Source organism: Cetorhinus maximus, chromosome 5 (assembly GCF_964194155.1).
Source record: "Cetorhinus maximus chromosome 5, sCetMax3.hap1.1, whole genome shotgun sequence".
Taxonomy (NCBI): domain Eukaryota; kingdom Metazoa; phylum Chordata; class Chondrichthyes; order Lamniformes; family Cetorhinidae; genus Cetorhinus; species Cetorhinus maximus.
In genome coordinates this window covers 64810617-64835067 of record NC_135883.1, presented here as the reverse complement: position 1 = coordinate 64835067, position 24451 = coordinate 64810617, and the positions used below count along the sequence as shown (strand labels likewise).

Below are 24451 nucleotides of genomic sequence, written 5' to 3'. Positions count from 1 at the left end.
CACTTTGGAAGGAGTAATTTGACAAGGAAGTATTCAATGAGCGGCATGACACTAGGAACTTCTGAGGAACAAAGGGACCTTGGCGTGTGTGTCCATAGATCAGTGAAGGCGGAGGGGCATGTTAGTGGGGTGGTGAAAAAGGCATATGGGACACTTGCCTTTATCAATCGAGGCATAGATTACAAAAGTAGGGAGGTCATGTTAGAGTTGTATAGAACCTTGGTGAGGCCACAGCTGGAGTACTGTGTGCAGTTCTGGTCGCCACATTATAGGAAGGATGTGATTGCACTGGAGGGGTTGCAGAGGAGGCTCACCGGGATGTTGCCTGGGATTAAACATTTGAGTTATGAAGAGAGGTTGAATAGACTTGGTTGTTTTTGTTGGAGCAAAGAAGACTGAGGGGCGACCTGATTGAGGTGTACAAGATTATGAGGGGCATGGACAGGGTGGCTAGAGAGCAGCTGTTCCTCTTAGTTGAAGGGTCAGTCACAAGAGCACACAAGTTCAAGGTGAGGGGCAGGAGGTTTAGGCGTGATGTGAGGAAAAACTTTTTTACCCAGAAGGTGGTGACGGTCTGGAATGTGCTGCCTGGGAGGGTGGTGGAGGCGAGTTGCCTCACATCCTGTGGATGAGCACTTGACACGTCATAACATTCAAGGCTATGGGCCAAGTGCTGGTAAATTGGATTAGGTAGGTAGGTCAGGTGTTTCTCACATGTCGGTGCAGACTCGATGGGCCGAAGGGCCTCTTCTGCACTGTGTGATTCCGTGATTAGTGGGGGAATCTTAAACTAGGGGACATAGTTAAAAAATAAGGGGACACACATTTAAAACTGAGATGCAAAGGAATTTCTTTTCTCTGAGGGTAGTTAATGTCTGAAATCTGTACTCCAGAGAGTTGTGGAGGCTAGATCACTGAAGGTATTTAAAGAGGAGGTAGATAGATTTTTGAAATATAGGGGAGCTGAGGGCTATAAGGGGCTGGCACGAAAGAGGATTTGAGGCCTGAGGCAGATCAGCCATGATCTTATTGAATGGCAGGGCAGGCTTGAGAGGCCGATTGGCCTACTCCTGCTCCGATTTCTTATGTTCATATGTCAGTCACCCATTCCTCTTTCAGTCCCAGTGCGTTTAAGTCTCACGCAACTGCATCTTTCCATCTGGTCTTAGGCCTTCCTTTTCTTCTTCTTCCTGATAGTCCCATCTCCATTGCACACCTCAGCACATTTCCTCCCTCTGTCCTCAACAGACTGTACCATTTCAATCTCCTCTCAGGTACTTTCTTTGATGTTTCCAAAATCTTCACTGACCCCCTGAAGTACTGGTTCCTGACTTTGTCCTTTCTTGTTACTCTGCAGATCCATCACAAAATCCACGTCTCATTAGTCTCCAGCTGCTGTTCCTGTCTTCTTGATGTTGCCCAAGTTTCTGCACCATATAACAACGCCGGTCTCACAAATGTCTTCTAGTTTCTTCCTTTCAATTTCAGTGATGCTTTTCAATCACATAACACACCACTACACTTCTTCCAAATACACCAACCGGAGCTAATCTGCCGCTTAATTTCCAGGCTGGGCTGTCAGTGCTGGGAGGGCTGGATTGACAGGACTGGGCTGGGAGGGCTGTGCTGACAGTGTGCCGTCGCCGGGGGCGAGTCCTCTCGGTGCCGAGGGCGGGATCTCTAACGGCGGTGGGTGCATCTTGGAGCGGCGGTGGGCGGGTCTTTGGAGGCGGTGGGCGGGCCTTTGGAGGCGGTGGGCGGGATCCCTAACGGCCGTGGGCAGGCGCTCGCACTGCGGCGCGCGCGTCTTGGATTGGCGGTGGGCGGGTCTATTCGAACTGTAGGCGGGGTCTGTAACGGCGGCGAGCGGGTTTAATAAGGCGGTAGGTGTGGTCTATTACGGCGGTGGGTTGGGTCTGTTTTTCCCTATATGCTGTTCGGCCTTTCGCTTTCGAGCTGCTGTGGGGATGGCGGTGAGTTTGATGATGATGGAAGTGATGGAAACTGAATCCAGTGCCATCGGTCACTATAATGGTTGACTGTGTGTGAGCGTTGGGCTGAGGTGACAGGGAGCGGGCTTGGGGTTTCAGCCTGCCGTGTATTATCCGCGACAGCCGTGATATGTGAGATTTATCGGCGACCCAAGGTGGAGCAGGCCCGAGGCCTTATCCGCCAGCCCCCTCAGCACAAACTGGGCATGGGGATGGACAAGACCGAGGCCTGTGTTAGCTCACAGAACCGGCTAACACACTGCTTGCCAGGGTGTATTATTCTCCTTGTTAATTTTAACCTGAAACTTGTTGCTGACGCTTGAATTTCGGTGTAGGAATGATGTTAATCAGAAACTTGAAGTAAATACAGGGATTCAGGGGCAGTCAGTTTAAAGCAGTCGCTTCGAACTTTATTTTAGAATTAATGTTTGAAATTGTGCTAAGGAATTGAGAGTATTTGTTGAAAGATACAGTTGCTAAGATAGAGGTCGCCGTCGGCTGGTAGATGTGATTTGACTGGAGATTTTTGGCGGTTTTTAAAGATATAGTATTAATAACTTGGGATGGACGGAAAATTTAAAAAGAAGTTAAGAACTTACATTTATGTGGCACCTTTCATGACCTCTGGATGTCCTGCAGTTCTCACCAGCCAATTAAGTACTCCTGAAGTAATGATGGTTGTAGATAATGTAACAACCAATTTGTGCACAGCAAGCTCCCACGAACAGCAACATGATAGTGGCCAGATAATCTGTTTTAGTGACGTTGGCTGAAAGATAAATCCTGGTCAGAAAACCCAGGAGAACTGCTCCCATTTGGTTGGCGTGCTGTGTGATCTTTTACTTTGCCTGAACTGTGAATGGATTATATCTCATCAGAAGGACGGCATGGTCAACAGTGCAGAACTTCATGTTAGCCTGTGTTATTTCCTCCAGCTTCTGAAGTGGGATTTCAACCCACAATCTACTGACCCAGATAAAAAGTCTGGGCAAAGCTGACCCCTAACCTGCAGCCTCCCTCTCCATGCACCACTCCTGAGCCCTCGATCACAGCCTGTTGATATTCATTGTCCCTGGTTTGACTGGGAATTGCTGCCACCCTCGGAACTGTACCATGGTCAACAAGGCTGATCTTCAACTTCAGCGGGGGCAGAAAACATCACAGAAAGAGACATGTAATGGGCAGTTGACCTGCTCCCACTAGTTTTCTACCACTTCAAAGTTGAAAATTAAGGTCAGGAAAAATTACATTCTAGAGAGGCCATAGAAGTTTGATCACTAGCAATAAAATTGTGGTATTAGTAAAGGATTTGTGCTCATGTAGCTCCCTTGAGTACCTTTGGCTTATCAAAGTACAAATGTTTTGAACCCTGATTTTTCAGTACCAGTTGGCCAGTACTGCTTACCTCCATGTGGTTTATTAAGCTTTCTCATATCATTTTCATCGTTACGACCACAGCACTGCTGAGCAACACCCAGACCACAGTAAACCTGAATAGAAAACATTTTAACGTTGGCTGTGTTACTTACACTCTCTCTGGTATTTCACGGCTTAAGCATGTAATCTAGGGTAACCTTTCAATGCTGAGGAAGTGCTGAATTGTAGAAAATGTCATTTTTTTGGATGCAATATCAAACTGAAGCCCAGTCTTATTCTGATTGCCCATGTGGATATTGAAGGTCTCACAACAATTTGGACAAGATCAGGGTGTTCTGACATTCTGGCTAACATTTGTCAACTGGTTAATTTGTCATTCATCTTATTAATGTCACTGGAATCCTGCTGTGCCTGCTACTTTAACCTTCATAACTACAATGATTGCATTTCAAAGTGGTTTGAGATGTTGGCAAGATGGGCTAAGGTGCTATATAAATGAGCTTTTTTGATATGTGCTGTGATTGAGCTCATATAGATTGCCGATTACATTACTTTTAAATACGGTATTCAAGACAACTAAATTCACTGCAATGAAACATTACTGGTGATTAAGAAATTCTTCTGCAAGCAAAATAATCAAAAGCAAAATTCATTTTCATATCCAGTGTTTAGCCCACTGCTAAAATAAAAGCAGCACATTTTATCATCACTTATAAAATATTCACTGGAGCATTCCAAAGGAAACTTTGCTATCTTTGTCAAACCTTTCTTTGTGAACAGTCATATTCTCTCAGCTGGCGAATGGCGCAGTGTCTCTTGCCATCTTATAGGTTGTCTGAGTGACATGCCAGATGTTTTCAGTCATATTACACTGGACCAGATAGTAAATTACAGTCTCCTTTTCCCTCAAGTTTGGCTTTGACAATATCAGTAATTGAAAAAGCTTGATGAATCAAATAACAAAAAGAAATATTTCCCCAAGACCTGTTCTTGCATCTTGTGTTGTTGCAATAAATGGAGACATTTAGGAAATTTTATTCTGTTGCACAGTCAAGGTTTCTTATATTCTAAATTAATTAATCTGCTCTCCCTCAAGAGTGAAAACTCCCTGACTACTGTTATGAAAACGTCAAAGAGACCTGGCTATAACCTCGCAATTGTGCTATCATCCTTATAAGCCTTTTTTTTTAACCTTCTCAGTGCATATACAATTAGTATAACGGTTTTAAATTCTATCCCTCTAGAAATAATTCTTAGTGCTTGGTTTGTTTTAGTTATGGCATTATTGACCGATGTTACAACTAGTGATTTGTTGTATTTATGTTCCCAGATCCCTTGCTCCTGTATCCCATTATCCTCTCTTTTCCAAGTAATATATGGCAATTTAAAAAAAAATTCAAAATGTAATACTTCACAGTTATCAATGTTGAAATTCATGTGACCATTATATGCCTATTCTGCAAGTTCATTAGTGTTGTCTTTTAATTCATTACAGTCCTCAGTGTTGACTGTCCCTCCCAATTTGGTGTTGTCTGCAAATTTAGGAATTGTTATTGATTTCAAAGTCTAAATCACTAATATAAATTGTGAACAACAGTGGTTCTAGTTCCTGATTCCTGTGGGACCCTATTTCCTACGCTCTGCCACTCTGAATAGCTGTGAATGTCTTGCGGATGCAGTAAGGCGCTGTGAGACTGCAAGTCCTTTACTTTGACCGAGTCTTCAGTTAGAATAGCTAGTTTGTGGGGTAGAAACGGGTGAAATGGCGCTTGGTGTAACAGACATTGTCATATGTGACTCGTGATGTTTTTATTGGTTTGTTTCAGGGTGAAAAGAAGGAAAATCCTATGCGTGAGCTCCGCATTAGGAAGCTATGCCTGAATATCTGTGTAGGTGAAAGTGGTGACAGACTCACCAGAGCTGCTAAAGTGCTGGAGCAACTCACTGGCCAGACCCCAGTGTTTTCTAAAGGTTAGTACTCACTTTCACTACTCCCATCAGGACATCAGATGGAATGTTTTGAACAAAATAAGACAGTAGCTTTGAACCTGGTTCTAGGTTAAAATGCAACTTGTACAGGATAAAATACCGGGATGATATTCACAGCTATTGAGTGGAATGAGTTTACAGCAGTGACACCACATTTCACAACGGGATGGGCCCATTGTGACAGTCTGATTAAGGGCCATATTATGGCTCTTGGATATTAGAAAATTGACACCATGGGGGGGGTTTTATAACAATTGATGGTTTCGTGGTCACCATTGCTGAGACTAGCTTTGGTCTAGCTAGTTGTCACCATTGCTGAGACTAGGATTTGAACCCATGCCTGCAGAGTGTAGCCTGGGCCTCTGGATTACTAGTCTAGCGACATTACCACTCTGCCACCATTTTCCTTGGGATTTTTTAATGCTAAATCTTTGCCAATTTCTAGTAGGTCTCAGCTAGAGAAATGCGTCCAATTCTGGTACACACAATGGACCAAATGGCTTTCTGCATTAAAAGATTCTGTGATCCAACCTTAAGTTCAATTAAATCATTCATTAAATCAATCTTTAAGTCTAAATATTCAATTCTTTTTCAATGTACTTCAGGTTCATTAGTTAATGAATGGTTCAGTAGACTGCTTCTTTTATACACCTTGGCTTTTAGGGTGCTTTGGTTAAGAATATTGAATCTGTCGTCCTTGTTCTGGATTGAGCAGGTGTTCAGCATTTTGAGAGTGTAATGGCAGCAAATATCTAAGCTTGCTTATTTCTCCAACAGCTCGCTATACTGTGCGATCATTTGGGATTCGAAGAAATGAGAAGATTGCTGTTCATTGCACAATCCGTGGAGCCAAAGCTGAGGAAATTTTAGAGAAGGGTCTAAAGGTGAGTTGTTTATAGATTGATGATTTGCACTTTTGATGGATTTGATGACCAAGTTCAGCTGCCTGGGGGAGTAGGAAGAGGGAGAAGCAAAAACAGCAAGTAAAACAACTATACTTGCTGTTGAGAGAGACCAGTGATTCATCCTGAAGACATTCTTATCTTGTAATAGTTGTAATAAGCTTTGAGCATTTGTCAGTTGGAGGCATATCAGGATTATGCGGGTTGGCTGACACACTGCGACTTCATCTTTGGGGATCAAATTTGAATCCAGCCCAAAGAGACAAACAGAACACCTCACTATGGAAGTAATTTTTTTATTAGTTTATGGGATGCAGGCGTTACTGGCTAGACCAGCGTTTATTGCCCTTGAAAACGTGGTGGTGAGCCACCTTCTTGAACAGGAACGGCAATATAGTTCCAACTCAGGATGGTGTGTGGCTTCGAGGGAACTCAAAGGTGATGGTGTTCCCATGCAACTCCTGCCCTTGACCTTCTAGGTGGTAGAGGTCACAGGTTTGGAAGGTGTTGTTGAAGAAGCCTTGGTAAGTTGCTGCAATTCGTCTTGTAGATGGTACACACTGTGCGTCAGTGGTGGAGGGACTGGATATTGAGGGTGGTGGATGGTGTGCCAATCGAGCGGGCTGATTTGTCTAGATGGTATCAAGCTGCACCCATCCAGGCAAGTGGAGAGTATTCCATCACATTCTTGACTTGTACCATGTAGATGGTGGATGGACTTTAGGGAGCCAGAAGATGAGTTGCTCTTTTCTTTTAATTCATTTACCGAATGTGGGCATCACTGGCTAGGCCAATATTTATTGCCCATCCGTAATTGCCCTTGAAAAGGTGATGGTGAGTTGCCTTCTTGAACCGCTACAGTCCATGTGTTGTAGGTACACCCACAGTGCTGTTAGGGAGGGAGTTCCAGGATTTTGACCCAGTGACTGTCAGGGAACGGCGATATATTTCCAAGTCAGGATGGTGAGTGACTTGGAGGGGAGCTTCCAGGTGGTGGTGTTCCCATCTATCTGCTGCCCTTGTCCTTCTGGATGGTAGTGGTTGTGGGTTTGGAAGGTGCTGCCTAAGGAAAACAAATTTGACTAAGATTGAAGAACACAAGTGAATTTAGAACATCTGAACTCCAAAGGGCTGTTCTACATGTAATATAAATCTATTAAGCAGAGAACTAAAAAAGTAACAGCTGGGGGAGGTGGGGCCTGTACAAGTTGGACGGGCTACATCTGAATAGGAGCATCCTCATGGGGAGGTTTGCTAATGCTGTTGGGGCGGATTTAAACTAAATTGGCAGGGGGGATGGGATCCTGAAAAGTAGTTTAGAGAGGAGAGAAGCTGAGATGGAATTAGAAGTTAAACACTAGTAAGTGAGTCTGGAGAGCAGAAGAAACATAGGCTAAATAAGAAAAGTGAGTTTAGCAAGGCTAAATGGAATATATTTTAATACAAGGAGTCTGAGGAATAAGACTGACAAGCTGAGGGCACAGGCACGTGGGAGTATGATATCATAGCTATGACTGAGATTTGGCTAAAAGGGCAGGATTGGCAGCTCAACATTCCTGGTTATTGGGTATTCAGACGAGATAGAGAGGGGGATAGAAGGTGGGGGGAGGGGTCGCAATATTGATCAAGGAATCAATTATAGCAGAGAGGAGGATGATATCTTGGAAGGATCATCAAATGAGGCCATATAGGTAGAAGCAAAAAAACACAAGGGGCAAAAACACTGTTGGGTGTGTACTTTTGGCCCCAAACAGTCAGGGAGAGATACAGAATTAAATATGTAATCACATTTTATTTGATTATTCTTAACAAGAATAATAAGGCAGTAATAGGGGATTTTAACTACTCAAATATTAACTGGGACAGTTTTAGTGTGCAAGGTAGGGAGGGAGTAAAATTCTAAGTTGCATCTAGGAGAACTTTTTTAGCCAGTACGTAGAAAGCCCAACAAGGGAGGGAGAAGTTTTGGACCTAATATTTGGAAATGAGCCCAGGCAGGTGGGAGGTGTATCAGTAGGGGGAGCATTTTGAAGATAGTGACCATAACTCAGTTACATTTAAGATAGCTATGGAAAACGATAAGGTTGGGCCAGGAATAAAAGTTCTAAACTGGGGAAAGGCTAATTTTACCAGATGAGATACAATTTGGCCCTAGTGGACTGGGAGCAGCTATTTGCAGATAAAACTCTCAGAGCAGTGGGAGGCATTCAAGGAGGTAATAGCGAGAGTACAGGGCAAATATATTCGTGTAAAGACAAAGGGATGGGGAACCAAGTCTGGAGAACCCTGGATATCAAGGGACATAAAGGACACAAAAGAGATACTTATGGCAGATGTCATGGGCTCAATATGGCAGAGCCCCTAGAGGAGTATAAAAAGTGCAGGGGGGAACTTAAAAAGGAAATTAGGAAAGCTAAGAAAGTGCATGAGAAAGCATTGGTGGGTAGAATAAAGGAAAACCCAACGGTTTTTTTTTTAAATATAGAGAGCAAGAGAATAACTAGGGAAAGAGTAGGGCCAAATTAGGGACCATGGAGGTAATGTGTGTGGATCCGGAAGGCATGGGTACAGTCCTCAATGAATACTTTGCATTGGTCTCCACAACAGAAAAGAGGACGATGCAGGTATAGACATCAGTGTGAAGGGCCGTGAAATATTAGAGAAAATTAACATAGAAAGAGGAGGTACTAGGGGGTTTAGTGGCCTTAAAAGTGGATAAATCCGCAAGCTCAGATGAGATGTATCCCAGGCTGTTGAGGGAGGCAAGAGAAGAGATATGAGGGGCCCTGGCAGTAATTTTCAGATCCTCTCTGGCCACAGAGGTGCCAGAGGACTGGGGACTGCTAACATTGTCCCATTATTAAATAAGGGAGGAAGGGATAAACCAGGAAATTACCGGCCAGTCAGTCTAACCTCGGTGGTGGGGAAGTTACTAGAAAGAATTGTGAGGGACAGAATATATCTGTACTTGGAGAGACACGGATTAATCAGGGATGGTAAGCATGGATTTGTTAAGGGCAGATGATGTTTGACAAATTTGATTGAATTTTTTGAGGAGGTAACAAGGAGCGTTGATGAGGGTAATGCATTTGATGTGGTCTTTACATGGAATTTAGCAAGGCTTTTGATAAGGTCCCTCGTGGCAGACTGGTCAAGAAAGTAAGAGCCCGTGGGATCCAAGGCAAAGTGGCACGTTGGATCTGAAATTGGCTGAGAGGCAGGAAGCAGAGGGTGATAGTAGAGGGATGTTCCTGTGACTGGAAGTCTGTTTCCCATGGGGTTCGGTGCTGGGGCCCTTGCTGTTTGTGGTGTACATAAATGATTTGGACTTAAATGTCGGGGGTATGATCAAGAAGTTTGCGGATAACACGAGAATTGGTAGGGTGGTAAATAGTGAGGAGGATAGCAGTAAACTGCAGGAGGATATCAATGGACTGGTCAGGTGGGCAGAGCAGTGGCAAATGGAATTCAACCTAGAAAAGTGTCGGGTAATGCATTTGAGGAGGACTAACAAGGCAAGGGATTACACTATGAAGGGTCATGCCCTGGAAAGTACTGAAGATCAGAGGGAGCTTGGTGTGCATATCCGCATCCCTGAGGGTAGCAGGGCAGGTAGATAAGGTGATTAAGAAGGCATATGGGATACTTGCTTTTTTTTTTAGCCGTGGCATAGAATACTTGGGGGAGGTTATGCTGGAACTGTAAAATGCTGGTTAGGCCACAGCTGGAGTACTGCATGCAGTTCTGGTGGTCACATTGGAAGGATGTGATTGAACTGGAGAGGGTACAGAGGAGATTTACGAGGATGCTTCCTGGGCTGGAGGGTCTGAGCTATAAGGAAAGATTGGATAGGCTGGGGTTGTTTTCCTTGGAGCAGCGAAGGTTGAGAGTGAGAGAGGTGTATAAGATTTTGAGAGGCATAGATCGGGTGGATAGGAACGCACTTTTTCCATTAGTGAAGGGGTCAATAACCAGGGGGGCATAAGAGGTAGAAGACTCCTCAGAGGGGAGTTGAGGAAGTTTTTCACCCAGAGGATAGTGGGAGTCTGGAACTCACTGCCTGAAAGGGTGGTTGAGTCAGAAACTCTCGTAACATTTTTAGAAGTAGTTAGATATTCACTTGCATTGCCATAGCCTCCAAGGCTATAGGCCAAGCGCTGGAAAATGGGATTAGTGTGGTCAGATTTTCATTGACCGGTGCAGACACAGTGGGTCGAATGGCCGCCTCCTGTGCTGTAAATGTCTGAGCCTTGGTGAGTTTCTGCAGTGCATCTTGTAGATGGTACACACTGCTGCTACTGTTCGTTGGTGGTAGAGGTAGTGAATGTTTGGAAGGGGTTCCGATCAAATGGGCTGCTTTTTCCTGGATGGTGTTGAGCTTCTTGAGTGTTGTTGCCACAGAATTCCCAGCCTCTGATCTGCTCTTGTAGGCACAGTATTTATATATATTTATATATTTATTGGTCTAGTTCAGTTTCTGGTCAATGGTAACCTGCAGCAGGGGATTCAGTGATGTTAATGCCATTGGCTGTCAAAGGGAGGTGGTTAGAATCTCTCTTGTTGGAGATGGTCATTGCCTGGCATTTGTGTGGCACGAATGTTACTTGCCACTTGTCAGCTCAAGACTGAATATTGTCCAGGTCTTGATCTTGTGTGTGATTAATAAGCAATCTCTGAGGGAATAAAGAATCTTTGGTGTGGGAGAATAGAAAATGACACAATAGGAGATTCCTGATCTGGAGTTTGTGTTGTGAAGCTATTCAGACAGAATATTCAGCATTCTTCCTGTCTTGTTTTTCTTCCCCAGAATGCGCCCCCCCCCACCCCGCTCCCAATTTTAACTTCCACTGATGCACAGTTGCATTGGGGCCATCATCTCTTTGTGTGGAATGCCTAGATAGCGAGTATAAGTAGGGTGTTTGGTTCTGGGAGGCATCGTACATGCCCTGTCCTGCGCCCAACTACTGTTCACACATGTTCACTTGTTTATCCAGTTATCTCTCAGCTGGAATCAAGAACAGACATCCTGGCTGATTTGACTGCTCCATCTTCCCCCGTCACCCAAGAAATCAAGGCTAATGGTGGTGTTCCCCAGCCACCCCAGCTGAGAAGAACCAACTTAAGTTCAGATCAGAGGTCATATCTGGGATCTAGCATGTATTTGTGATTTAGTATTCTATTGGGCAGTATGTTTACCTGCTGAGCTTTTGGGTAGGGATATGTAAATGTAAAAAGATATGTAAATTGCCACTGGCCAAGTAAAAACGAGCTGTGAGCATTTGATGTTGACACTGGGTGGAGGAGAAGTTAAAAGGGTGGTCCATTCCCTTGTACCGAAGTTTCTCACCTAGGATTCATTAAAATGTTATGTCAGATCTATATAAATGTAACAACTTTTTGCGCAGGTTCGGGAATATGAACTGAGGAAGAGCAACTTCTGTAACACTGGGAACTTTGGCTTTGGGATCCAGGAACACATTGACCTGGGCATCAAATATGATCCTAGTATTGGAATTTATGGCCTGGATTTCTATGTGGTGAGTGACTGCTGAGATTTGTATATGTTGCAATCCTCATAGAGACCAATAGCTTTAAAAAAGAAATTTGATGCTATTGACTGTAGGCAACATACACTTTAAATTACAGAACAGAACTTGTCGTTTTTTCTATCTAACACAACCGAAAATCTCACTTCGCAGGTATACTTTATACTGTCCCTCAAGTAGTCATTCGATTTTCCTGTATACAGTCCAAAGTGATTCTTATCTCCTGAGGGTTTACTTCTGTTCTTTTCCTTTCTCGGCCTGGTAACCTTTGACCCCAGAACTGTCTTTCGTGATGAGGGTTTTCCTGGCGATTCTCCCTCTTATGCAAGCTAGATAGATCTTCTGCCTCATTTCAAATCCTCATGAATTTGGTCTTTTCGATCTAAGCGCGAGCTTCAACCCGCATCCCTGTGCAGTGAAACATAGAGACGTTCGGCCTCCATCCTGGTAGACTGCAAGTTTCAGGGATGTCTTAGAAGCCCTCCCCCTCTCAAAGCCCATCTCCATGGCCACACCAGCCACGTAAGCCTCATTCATTAGAATTGCTGATAACTATCCTTGGGGCCTAAACTCTCTTTTAGCTTTGAATTAAATGGATAATTTAAAGCATTACTGTTTACAACCTGACACTCTCAACTTCCTCACCATTCTTGGAACTTTGAAGACTGTCACTCTAACCGCCGTAAACACAGATGCTGTTGTCATCATCACCATCTTCACCTTACACCTTCTTCCCAGCAAAACAATCTGGGCCTTCCTTTAGTCGTTAACATCCCTCTCACCCAGGCCAGTTGCCAGGCAGACTTCAGAACAGGTTACACGAGCCCCCTCAGATTATCAGATCCCCAGTAAGGCTTTCTGCACATTTGAATGGTAATTGAAGAACAGTGGTATAGCTTGCTGACTCTCCCAGGTCCTGACTACAATACAGTACTCAAGCAAAGCCATATCATCATTTATAGCCATGTTCCTTCAACAAATTGTTTCTGAGCAATTCTAAATACAAACGAGTCTGCAATATTTTCTATTGTGCCAGGATATTGTCATGACTTATTCTTTGGTGATGCAGTAGACCAAGGTTAGAAATAGAGTACTGCTATGACTGGCACTGAACTCTTATTATAATTTGTAAATCATTATGGTAGGCAACAGAAGATGTTTGTATTCTGTTTGCAGCCATACCAAAAATAGAATGATATATTTGCGGTTCCAAGATTGGTTTGTATTTGTAGAGAACCTAAGCTGTATGAATGAACTAGGGCAAAGTACTGGCTGTTAAAGGTTTGTAACTAGCTGATAACAGTGGGACTGGTCTAAGATGATGAATTTGAGTATCACAGTGAAGACCTTTGATATAGTACGAAAGGAGCTGTTCAGGGCAAATTGACACAATTATTGTTAACTGCAACTCAGCATTGTACTAATGTAAAACAGTTGCTTTATACTTCTGCACTGGTGAATATCTTTTCAAAATATATATTATAGTTATCATTTCCTAGATGGGTATATTATCTCAAGTTCATGGAAGTTTGTTTTGTGTAACCCTGAAGCCAGTCTATATTTTGGGAATGGAACAGGTTTGCAGAAGGAAAATGGAAAATACATTTTTTTGCCCTGTTGAATTCTTGCCCAGTAATGTTTCTGTTTTATGATTTTGTTTTGTTTGTAATTCACAGGTGATGGGGCGACCTGGTTTCAGCATTTCTGATAAAAAGGTGAAAAGGGGACGCATTGGGTCAAAACACAAAATTTCCAAGGAGGAATCAATGAGGTGGTTTCAGCAGAAAGTAAGCAGTGTCTCAGGTTTTGCTGTCTCTCTTGTTTCTTCACCCTTGTCCAAACTGGCTTTGAGATCTGAACATATGTTGAAGGGAAAATACAAGCCATGGATTTATAGCTGGGTCCTGAACACTTGTATGCCATCTTGGTCTCCATCTTCACCTATGTTTGAAATGAAAATTTAAAACTTTTAGACCACTAATTCCTGATCAAAATTGCTGTGACTTTTCATGTTAGCATTCCATCCTCCCTTTTTTGCCCCTACCCACAAATGGTGGGTCAACTAAAAGATTGTTTATTAAATGGTAGTGATCTAGGATATAACTGTTGGGGTTAAATTTTAAGCAATTATGGTTTTATCCCTTTTGGGGGAAAGAAACAGCTCTGCTCATCTGATAAGATCCTATTGGGATCTTTGTTTTAAAACTAAATCATTCCTCAGTTTGAATTTCAGAATTACCTATGTGAACAGTTGTGGGTGTCATGTCTAGGTGGTACCGTGCGTTGCTTCTCCAGCAGTGTCATTAAGATTTGTTATTTGGAGTTTGTGGCTGTAGTTGCGATCAGATGTCACAGAAATGACTTGTATGTGCCAGATTGTCAATTGATCACTCCTCCCCAATTCATCCAAAGGACCACATTGACCTTTTTCCAATCTGGCTGGCAGTCAAATGTTAAAGCTTCAGATAGCACTGACCAAAAAACAGTAGCCAGAGATGGGAGGCATAAATGATGCAGAAAGTTTTTTTTTTAAATTAAACTAATCTGGGACAAAACTTTATATGTAGAATATAGTAAATTGGTAATGAGCTATTTTTTTTCTCAACGGCTACCTGTGGATAAAACTATTAATCAAATACTTTTTTTTAAAAAATTAATTCATCTATTTTATCCCCCCCAATGTCTCACCTGCATGGGTGCTGGGTGGCTGCCCTATTCCAATTCACTTGCTTAACTGATTTTGACACGCGTGTCAGCCATTTTTCCTCTTTGTGTCTGAGATTGGGAACTCAGTTGGCATTACTCCACACAATTAAATTAGCCTACATATTTCTCTGCATATAACTTTACCATCTCTTGGTGTCCCTTGTATTGAATGATATTTGGGGTTCTGGTGCTGTACATGAAAACTGTGATACAATATACTGTAAAAGTCCTTGTAACTTAATGTGCAGTTTCTGAAATAGAGGATACACCTCTTTCAAACTCCTGTCTTGTAAGTGATTCCATAAACTTCAACATTATGGATAGCACTTTGGATCTGAGCCAGAGATTTGGGAGCAGTTCGGTGAGGATTAATATGTTGAGGATACACATGAACCAACTTAACTGTAATCAGTTAAACTGTAAACATACTGCTGACTTAGTGCAATCTTTGGTTAATGTTTTGTTTCCTTTTTTTTTTCCAGTATGATGGTATCCTCCTGCCTGGAAAGTAATTTGAAGAGCAAACGAAACATGTAATAAAAGCTATTTGTAACAATACTATTGATGTCAAAGAGTTTATTTTAAAAACTTTGTGGTAATGCTTCAATGGTTTAAAACTGCTGAGTGAAAACACCTTGATATTTTACTACGGTAAAGACATTACATAACATGTTGACAGTGGTATTCTTGAGTTGGAGAATGCTTTGTTAACCAGGCATTCTGGTTATTTGTGCAGTCCATTTGATAAGCTGGCAAGATAAAGGTCCAGATCGTCCACACTCCAGATAGTCGGAGCCAGATGATACCCCCCCGCCCGTTTGCCAAAGATGCCCTATGGGACCCCTTAGAAGTCCCAATGCAGCGACTCTGGGAATTGCCTGGGAAGTTTGAACTTCTAATAGGCAATTCCCCTGCTCCCCAGGAGTAGAAAAATCCTAATCTAACTCCTGAGTAACTGTACAACATACCCCTCAATCACTGACACCACTCAAATACCCCATGACACTATGACACAACCTTACCACCCAAATCCCCCCCTAACCTGACCTCACCACCCTACCCAGCTGCCATCCTATCCCCTCACCTACCCTACAACTTGCCTTCTCTCTGTAGCTTTTCAAAGAAGCTATGGGATATTTAAACTCTTCACTTACCAGAATACAGCAGTTAGTGCAATAAAAAGTGGGGCGTAGCTTTTATCTTTTCCCCGACGACCCAGCACTATGAAGAAGCAGCTCCATTTCAGGGACACTCCGCATTTCTCCTTAATCCCCACCTATCACTGACCTTTCCAGTTTTACCTGTTTCCTCCCCCTAAACAGTATACATTTCATCTCACTGCTACTCCTCTTTAGCTCTGAAGAGTCATACAGACTTGAAACGTTGACTCTGTTCCTCCCTCCACAGATGCTGTCAGACCTGAGTTTTTCCAGCATTTTCTGCTTTTATTTCTAATTTTCTTCAAAGAATCTAACCACCTTCCCTTGATGTTAAATGACTTTTTCATCACTTAATTCCTCACCATCAACAAGCTTCTGGTCAATGGTAATCTCTAGCATAAGATGGCTAGCCATATAAATACTATGGCTACAAGAACAGGTTGGAGGCTGGGAAACCTGCGAAGAGTAACTCACTTCCTGACTCCAAAGCCTTGTACCTCATCTACAAGGTACAAGTCAGGAGTGTGGAAGTCTCTCCACTTGCCTGAATGAGTGCAGCTCCAACAACTCAAGCTTGACACCAACCACGACAAAGCAGCTCACTTGATCGGCACCCCATTTACTACTCTAAACGTTCACTTCCTTCAACACCAGCACATCCTGATTGCACTGTCTACCATTTACAAGATGAACTATAGCAACTTGCTGAGCCTTTGACAGCACCTTCCAAATCCCTAACATAGGAGCAGGAGTAGGTCATTTGGTCCTAGATCATGGCTAACTTACCTCAATGCCATCTTCCCACACTATCCTGGTATCCCTTGATGACATTGTTATCTAGAATCCATTGACCTCTGCTTTGAACATACTCAATGACTGAGCCTCCACCCCTCTGGGGTAATGAATTCCAAAGATTCGCCACCCTCTGTAGAAATTACTCCACATCTCATTCCTAAATGGCCTACCTCTTATTCTGAGACTCTGCCCTGGTTCTAGACCCACTAACCAAGGAAACATTCTTCCTGTATCCACCTGTACAGGCTCAGTCTTTCCTCATAGGACAATCTTGCCATCCCAGGGATTAGTCTGGTGAACCTTCGTTGCACTCCCTCTATGGCAGTATATCTTTCAACAGATAGAGACCAAAACTGCGCACAATATTCCAGGTGGGGTCTCAACGAGGCCCTATACGACTGCAACAAGACTCCCTTATTCCTATAGTCAAATCCCCTTGTGATAAAGATGAACAAACTATTTGCCTTCATAATTGCTTGCTGCATCTGCATACTAGCTTTCAGTAACTTATGAACAAGAACATCCAGACCCCTTTGGACATCTACAGTTCCCAATCTCTCAATTTAAGAAATACGCTGCACTTCTGTTTTCCCTACCAAAGTGGATAACTTTACATTTTTCTACATTATATTCTATCTGCCATGTTCTTGCCCATTCGTTTAGTCTGTCTAAATTTCCTTGAAGCCTCTTTGCATCCTCTTCAGAACTCTCATTCCCACCCTTGTCCTCAAACTTGGAAACATCACATTTGGTCAGTGGTACAGATTTTGAATAGCTGGGGCCCAAGCACTGATCCTTGCGGTACCCCACTAGTCACAGCCTACCAATCTGAGAATGATCTGTTTATCCCTACTCTGTTTTCTGTCTATTAACCAGTCCTCGATCCAGACCAGTATTTAACTCCCAATCTCATGTGCTCTAATTTTGCTTACTAATCTGTGTGGGACCTTATCAAAAGCCTTCTGAAAATCCAAATACACCACATTCACTGGTTCTCCCTTATCTATCCTGCTAGTAACATCCTCAAAACTCCAACAGGTTTGTCAAACATGATCTCCCTTTCATACATCCATGTTGACTCTGCCCAGTCTCACCATTATTTTCTTTCCATTGTTTTCTAAGTGCCCAGTTATCAGATACTTTAGAATAGGTTCCAGCATTTCACCTACTACTGATGTCAGGCTAACAGGCCTTTAGTTCCCTGTTTTCTCTCTCCCTCCTTTCTTAAATAGCGGGGCTACTTTTGCTACCTTCCAATCTGCAGGCATCATTCTACAATCTATAGAATTTTGAAAGATGATTACCAATGCATCAACTATCTCTACAGCCACCTCTTTCAACACTTTGGGATGTAGATCATCAGGTGCTGGGGATTTATCAACATTCAGTTCCATTAATTTCTCCAGCACTACTGTTTTACAACAAATGCTAGCTTAGCCAGTGATGCTCACATCTATTTTATTTCAATTCATTACTGGGATATTTGATTGTGTGGTTGGTGTTAAAAAGTGCATGTGCTTTGTTGATGTGATTTGTATGGGCATTTCCAACTGTTTTAACTTAAACTGCAGAATACTTATGATTTTAATTTAAAAACAAACCAAAGTTTCATTTTGCTTGTACAGACAAGTTTTCGTGAAAGATTAGCATTCTGCAAAATCTTTCAGGAGTCAATGACACTTAATTGGCCTGTATTACTAGGGAGTTGGAGTTTAAAAATGGAAAGTCTTATTACAACTGTACAGAGTGTTAGTGAGACCGCACCTGGAGCACTGTACAGTTTTGGTCCCGGTATTTAAGAAAGGATATACTGGCATTGGAGGTAGTTCAAAAGAGATTCACTGGGCTAATTCCTGGGATGAAGGGGTTGACTTGTCAAGAACAGCTAAACAGGTTAGGCTGTTATTCATTAGAGTCTAGAAGAATGACGGGTGATCTTATTGAAATGTACAAGATTCTGAGGGGGCTTGACAGAGTAAATGTTGAGAAGACGTTGCACTAGTGAGGGAATCTCGAACTAAGGGACATAGTTACAGAATAAGGGCACACTCATTTAAAGCTGAAATGCAAAGGAATTTCTTCTCTCAAAGGGTAGTGAATGTCTGGAATTCTCTACCTCAGAGTTGTGGAGGCTAGATCATGAAGTATTTAAAGAGGAGGTAGATAGATTTTTGAAATATCGGAGAGTTGAGGGCTATGAGGAGCTGGCACGAACTGGCACAAAAGAGGAGTTGAGGCCTGGGGAAGATCAGTCATGATCTTATTGAATGGCGAGGCAGGCTTGAGAGGCTGAATGGCCTATTCCTATTATGTTAATTTAACAACAATCAGACACTATACAACCACTCTGATGCAGTGATTTTGGGTGGACATCAAGATGAAAATAGTTGTAGAACTAGAAGACTGATGTGCACAGTGAAGTCCGGAGACCTACTCGAATGGACTATTAAACTCCAATTTCAAATACCACAGAGTGTACTGTAAATCCAGTCTTAAAACATTTTTCCATTGCTACCAGATCGCCAGGCCAAAGATCAAACCCTTCTGGCAGAATGTGCTGTACGACTTAGTATAGTAAATGAGTGTTCTATTGCTTGTGAAAATGTCTTCTCTGATATTTGGATATCAGCTATGGCTTAACGATAGCAGTGTCCAAGCAAGAGAGTTGAGCACAATGGAGACATTTCTACACTAGCGGATACCAAAAATGGATTTATGCATAGAGGCTGAGGTAATTTGCATTCTGTTTTTACCAAAGATGTCAAAGGCACAGTGAAAAAGGAGGTAGCTGAGATACTGAATGGGCTAAAATTGATAAAAAAAAGGAGGTATTCGAAACACTGCAGTAAGTTAAGACACATGTTCAAAAAAGGATGCAAGAATAAAACCAGCAACTACAGGTCAGTTGTTTAACCTGGTGAGAAAGCTTCTAGAAACGATAATGCGGCACAAAATTTAACAGTCACTTGGACGTGGATTAATTAAGGAAAGCCAGCAGAGATTTGTTAAAGGCAAATCATGTATAACTAACTTGATTAATTTTTTTAATGAGATAATAGAGAAGGCAGAAGAGGGTAATTAGGTTGATATGGTCTACATGGTTTTCCAAAAAGCATTTGTTAAAGTGCCACGGAACAGGTTTGCCAACAAAGTCGAAGCCCATGGAATAAAAGGGACCAAGGCAACATGGACACAAATGACAAGAAACAGCAGTAGTGATCTGGAGAAAGGTATATAGTGGGGTTCCTCAGGGGTCCATACTAAGACCACTGCTTTTCTTGATAAATGTTAATGACCCTATAATTGGGTGTAATTGAGCATAATTTCAAAATTGGAAGTATTGTGAACTGTGAGGATAGTGAGACTTCAAGAGGACATGGGCTGGTGGAATAGACGTATGGCAGGTGAAATTTAATGCAGAGAACTGTGAAGTGATACAATTGATGGGAAGAATGAGAAAAGGCAATATTTAGGGTGCAATTTTAAAGCGGGTGCAGGAGCAGAGAAGCCTGGGTATATGTGCACAAATTGTTGAAGGTGGCAGAACAGGTTAAAAAAGTGGTTAAAAAGGCATTGGGATCTTGGGCTTCATAAACGGATCACCTTCATGAAACACTGGTTCGGTCTCCACTCGAGCATTGCATCCAATTCTGGGCATCACGTTTTAGGAAGAATGTGAAGGCTTTAGAGAGGGTGGAGAAAAGATTTAGGAGAATGGTTCCAGAGATGAGGGACTTGGGTAGATTGGAGAAGGCTTGGGTTGTTCTCCTTAGGTAAGGAAGGTTGAGGGGAGATTTGATAGTAGCATTCAACATCATGAGGACTCTAGGCAGAATAGATAAGAAGAAAATCTTCCCATTGGCAGAAGGGTCAAGAACCAGAAGACACTGATTTAAGATTAATGGCCAAAGAACCAACAGCGACCTGAGGAAATCTTTTTTTACAAAGTGATTTGGATCTGGAATGTCTGCCTGAGAATGTGGTGGAGGTGGATTCAATCATGTCTTTCAAAAGGGAATTGCATAGGCCCCTGAACCGAGAAAACAAAAATTCAGGGCTACGGGGTAGGGACAGGGACATCAGACCAGCTGTTCTTGCAGAGAGCTGCCATGGACATGACAGGCTGAATGGCCTCCTGTACTGTAACCATTCTATGATTCTGTGATAGGTCACTGCTACAATTCTCACTGTAAAATGGACCAATTGCAGAAAGCAATGTCTAGAACACCCAGAAAACTAATGTTTCCCATATAATGCAATGGAGCAACAATGAAGTTCCAAGTCCAGATGGTGTGTAGTTTGGTGGGGAGCTTGCAGGTGGTGGTGTTCCTATGCATCTGCTGCCCTTGTCCTCCTAGGTGGAAGAAGTCATGGGTTTGGAATGTGCTTTCCAAGGAGCCTTGAGTTGCTTCAGTGCATCTTGCAGATGGCACACACTGCTGCCACTGTGCATTGGTAGTGTAGGGAGTGAATGTTTGTGGATGTGGTGCCAATCAAAGCAGGCTGCTTTGTCCTGGATGGTGTCAAGCTTCTTGAGTGCTGTTGGAGCTCCACTTATCCAGGCAAGTGGAGAGTATTCTATCACACTCTTGTGCCTTGTAGATAGTGGACAGGCTTTGGGGAGTCAGGAGGTGAGTTATTCACCACAGGATTCCTAGCCTCTGACCTGCTCTTGTAGCCACAGTAATTATATGGCTAGTCCAGTTTCTGGTTAATGTTAAGTCCAGGATGTTGATAGTGGGGAATTCAATGATAGTAATGCCATTGAATGTCAAGAGAATATTGTTAAATTCTCTCTTGTCAGAGATGGTCATAATCTGACATTTGTGTGGCTATAGCCTAAATGTTGTAAAGGTCTTGCTTTATTTGGACATGGACTGCTTCAGCATCTGAGGGGTTGCGAATGGTGCTGAACTTTGTGTAATCATCAGCGAACATCTCCACTCTAGACCTTATAATTAGCAGAAGGTCATTGCTGAAGCAGCTGAAGATGGTTGGCTAAGGACGCTACCCTAAGGAACTGCAATGCTGCCCTGGAGCTGAGATGATTGACCTCCAGCAACCGCAATCAAAGGTGTACATAAGGAGTGAACACTTGTAAATCTTTAGAGTATGGTCTTGGACTGCCCAAGGGTGTGTCTCCCTGCGTACGTTTGAATAATAAATGATCAAAACCTGTACCTGAGTCTCCTGGTGGTTTGTCAAGGCGAACTACAAGATTTGGCACTGCATGCAGAGTATTCATACCAGATCCTCGGAACGGCACTTCAAAAGGGCGAGCATGTTTATTTACCACCCATAGTTAGAGCAGCGAGCCTGAGTAAAGGTCTGGCCGAGTATCTAAAGAATCTGAAGGAGGGCTCAGGACAGGAGGTGCCGGGAGAGGAGGCGGAACCGCGCTGGCAGGTTAAAAGCCAAAGCTGCACAGATAGTTCGGACCCCATGGAAGGAGAGTAAGGAAGAGGGGGGCGGAACCGCACCGGCGGGTTAAAAACCGAAGCTGCATAAATAAGTCAGAACCCTCAGAAGGAAAATGCCGAAGCCGCGCAGGTTGGGAAACTAAGACCGCACAGGGCAGGCGAATAAAAATGTTTTCAGGAGAGCAGGAGACACCATGGACCTCGATTGGGGACCGGAAGGCTCCATTACGAGGCTCATAGCAGAACATCATTAAAAAACTGAAGAGAATTTTTGAAGCTCCACCCACAGGGATAATAAAACGGCTGAAACTCACGTTTCCTCTGATGCTGCCTTTCGGGTGGGACCTGAAAGGTCGAGAGAGAAGTCCCCCTCGGGGGTTTAATAAGCAATGAGTATTTGTGTATGGAGTTCAGCACTTTAATCTTACACAAGGCTTTTGACTCTAAAGGAAAAGTATACTTAAACATTCCTATGGTTTGGGTATAAGGTTCAAGTTGAGATTTCTGTCAAAAATCGCAATTCGAAAGTATTGTAAAGATAAAACAGGGTTTTCCTTTGTTTGCGATGAACCAGCCTTTGCACCACCCCATTGCACACTAGCAGGGAGTAACCCTTTCCACCAGCTTCCAAGCTGATTGGGATTGATGAATTAATTTTAGTTCATACGAGTTAGTATTCTAAAAATTCTAAGGAAAAAATTACCTGAAATTCAAAAGGATTCTAGGAAAACCAAAAGACATAAACACACGGTCTAGGGGGTTCCTATGGCTAAAAGGGATTTCTTTTGAAAAAGAGATTAATTAAGTATGAAAGGAAATCTGCATCCCAACAACACTGTTCTTTGAATTTGGGACAATCTTGAGATGTGAAAAATGCAGTGCAATTTAGCAGGTTACTGTGGAATAACTAGGATGCTATCCAAGATAAAGAATGTGTCGATAAACATGTGGTCTAATCTGGATATAAATTTACACACGAGAAAGATGTGGTTTTATTTTTGATAGTGTAAATTACAGTTGTTACAAAGTTTAAAAATTTGAGGTTTGGTTCCTGATAACGTCCTCAAAAGGGAATTTTTATTTGACACTAATTCAAATGCTGCAAGCTTTTTGTATTTGTAAGTTTGTTCCCAAAATATAAAGTTAAGCTCAAGGCCTTGACAAAGTTTGGCAGAAATCCAACTTATGGCAGAGTTAGTGAATCTGGGATAATTTTAAAATGAGAAAAGATCAGACACAATCTAGTGGGTTACTTTTGCGAAAATAAAATGTTGTTTGAAGGGAAGATGATAAGGAAGCAAAACATGTTAATGCCTGGCATCGAATAGAAATGTTTGATTTCTGTTTTAAAAATGTTATGCGAATACTTCATTGGACTGTAAAGTCTTTCCAGACAAACTGAACGAGATAAGATAGTAGCTATTTCATGTGTAAAATGGTATGAGGAAATGATTAAGGGTAGGAGAGAGCGGTAGGGAAAAGAGGCCCCAAATACAAACTGTTTTAAGAGAACTGAATTTAATAATCTGGCCATCACCTGAGACATTGGAACCGCATAGGGGGAGATAAGCAAAGATCTAGAGACAGAGATCCCTATTGACATGAAATGGTTATTATGGCCTAAAGAGTAAGGAAACATTTTTAAACGATCAAGACAATAGAGGAACTGACTTTAAGAAAATTTTAGGGTGATCATGGTCAGAGGGAGCAAAAAAAATCTTAAAGGTAAAAGTATAAGGAATCTGTGGTTGAGGCAATTGAAGGATAAGGAGAAACAATACTTCACAACAATTTACCACAAGATGGGTACAGGTAGGGGGAAAGCTGGAAAAAGGCTAATTAGATGTATTACTGACTATATTAATGTGCCTGCGGGCTACAAAAAGTAAGATCACAGGGTTAACCCCATGATGACAGGCAGAGTTAAGTGGCTCCCAGAAAGAACTGCCACTGGAAATGAAGATATTGGGCCATTGAAAGATAGGATAAGAAGGTGCTTTGTGAAGTTGTGTAGACAGCTTAAGGAATTGAGGTCTGAGGTGAGGCAACAGCAGTAGATAGCGGACCAGGAAAGAAATGAATGGGTGCGGTTCCCCCAGGACATTGCAGAAGTGAGGGATAAGGTAATGGTGAAGGTAACGCACAAGAAACCAGGTTTTGCACCCAAGTGGATAAGACTTTACGAGATAATAATGATTAATGATACTTGCACCTGTGTGGATATGAAAGGGGCAGGGGCGCTGGAAACACTGGTTGCAATTGAAGCATGTTACTAACTGATCTTATTTTACAGAACTAATCTCGACCAACCAGTGACGACTGGGAGGTCTTGTACTTCAATCTGCAGGAATGATGCTACAACAATAGCACTAACTGACTTAACAAGTGCAGGCAAAAAGCCACGGCCCCAATTAACTGATCCCCATTGTCCAGCATTGAGCCCTGGACCAGAGAATGGACTAGTGTTGATAAAAGCTGGCAAAACCCAATGATAACGTACACCATGAGCTGGTACTCATTGGCCTAAACATCTCCCATATTGACTTGCCTGAGTGCCATACGCTG

The 24451-nt window shown here is 42.6% G+C and overlaps 1 protein-coding gene and 1 long non-coding RNA gene across 2 annotated transcripts in view; both read left to right on the top strand.

Moving 5' to 3' along the window:
- LOC144680686 (uncharacterized) overlaps positions 1-21644 on the top strand; it is a 462270-nt gene extending 440626 nt beyond the window's left edge. Inside the window, exon 2 of the long non-coding RNA XR_013576606.1 lies at positions 21091-21644. This is a non-coding gene — a long non-coding RNA (uncharacterized LOC144680686). The remainder of the gene's footprint in view (positions 1-21090) is intronic.
- LOC144680680 (large ribosomal subunit protein uL5-like) lies at positions 1884-15069 on the top strand. The gene is made up of 6 exons (XM_078541924.1): positions 1884-1973; positions 5195-5339; positions 6135-6241; positions 11665-11796; positions 13482-13592; positions 14994-15069. The coding sequence occupies exons 1-6, from the start codon at positions 1968-1970 to the stop codon at positions 15021-15023; spliced, it is 531 nt and encodes a 176-aa protein (XP_078398050.1). The 5' UTR covers positions 1884-1967; the 3' UTR covers positions 15024-15069.
- Positions 21645-24451: the final 2807 nt, after the last annotated feature.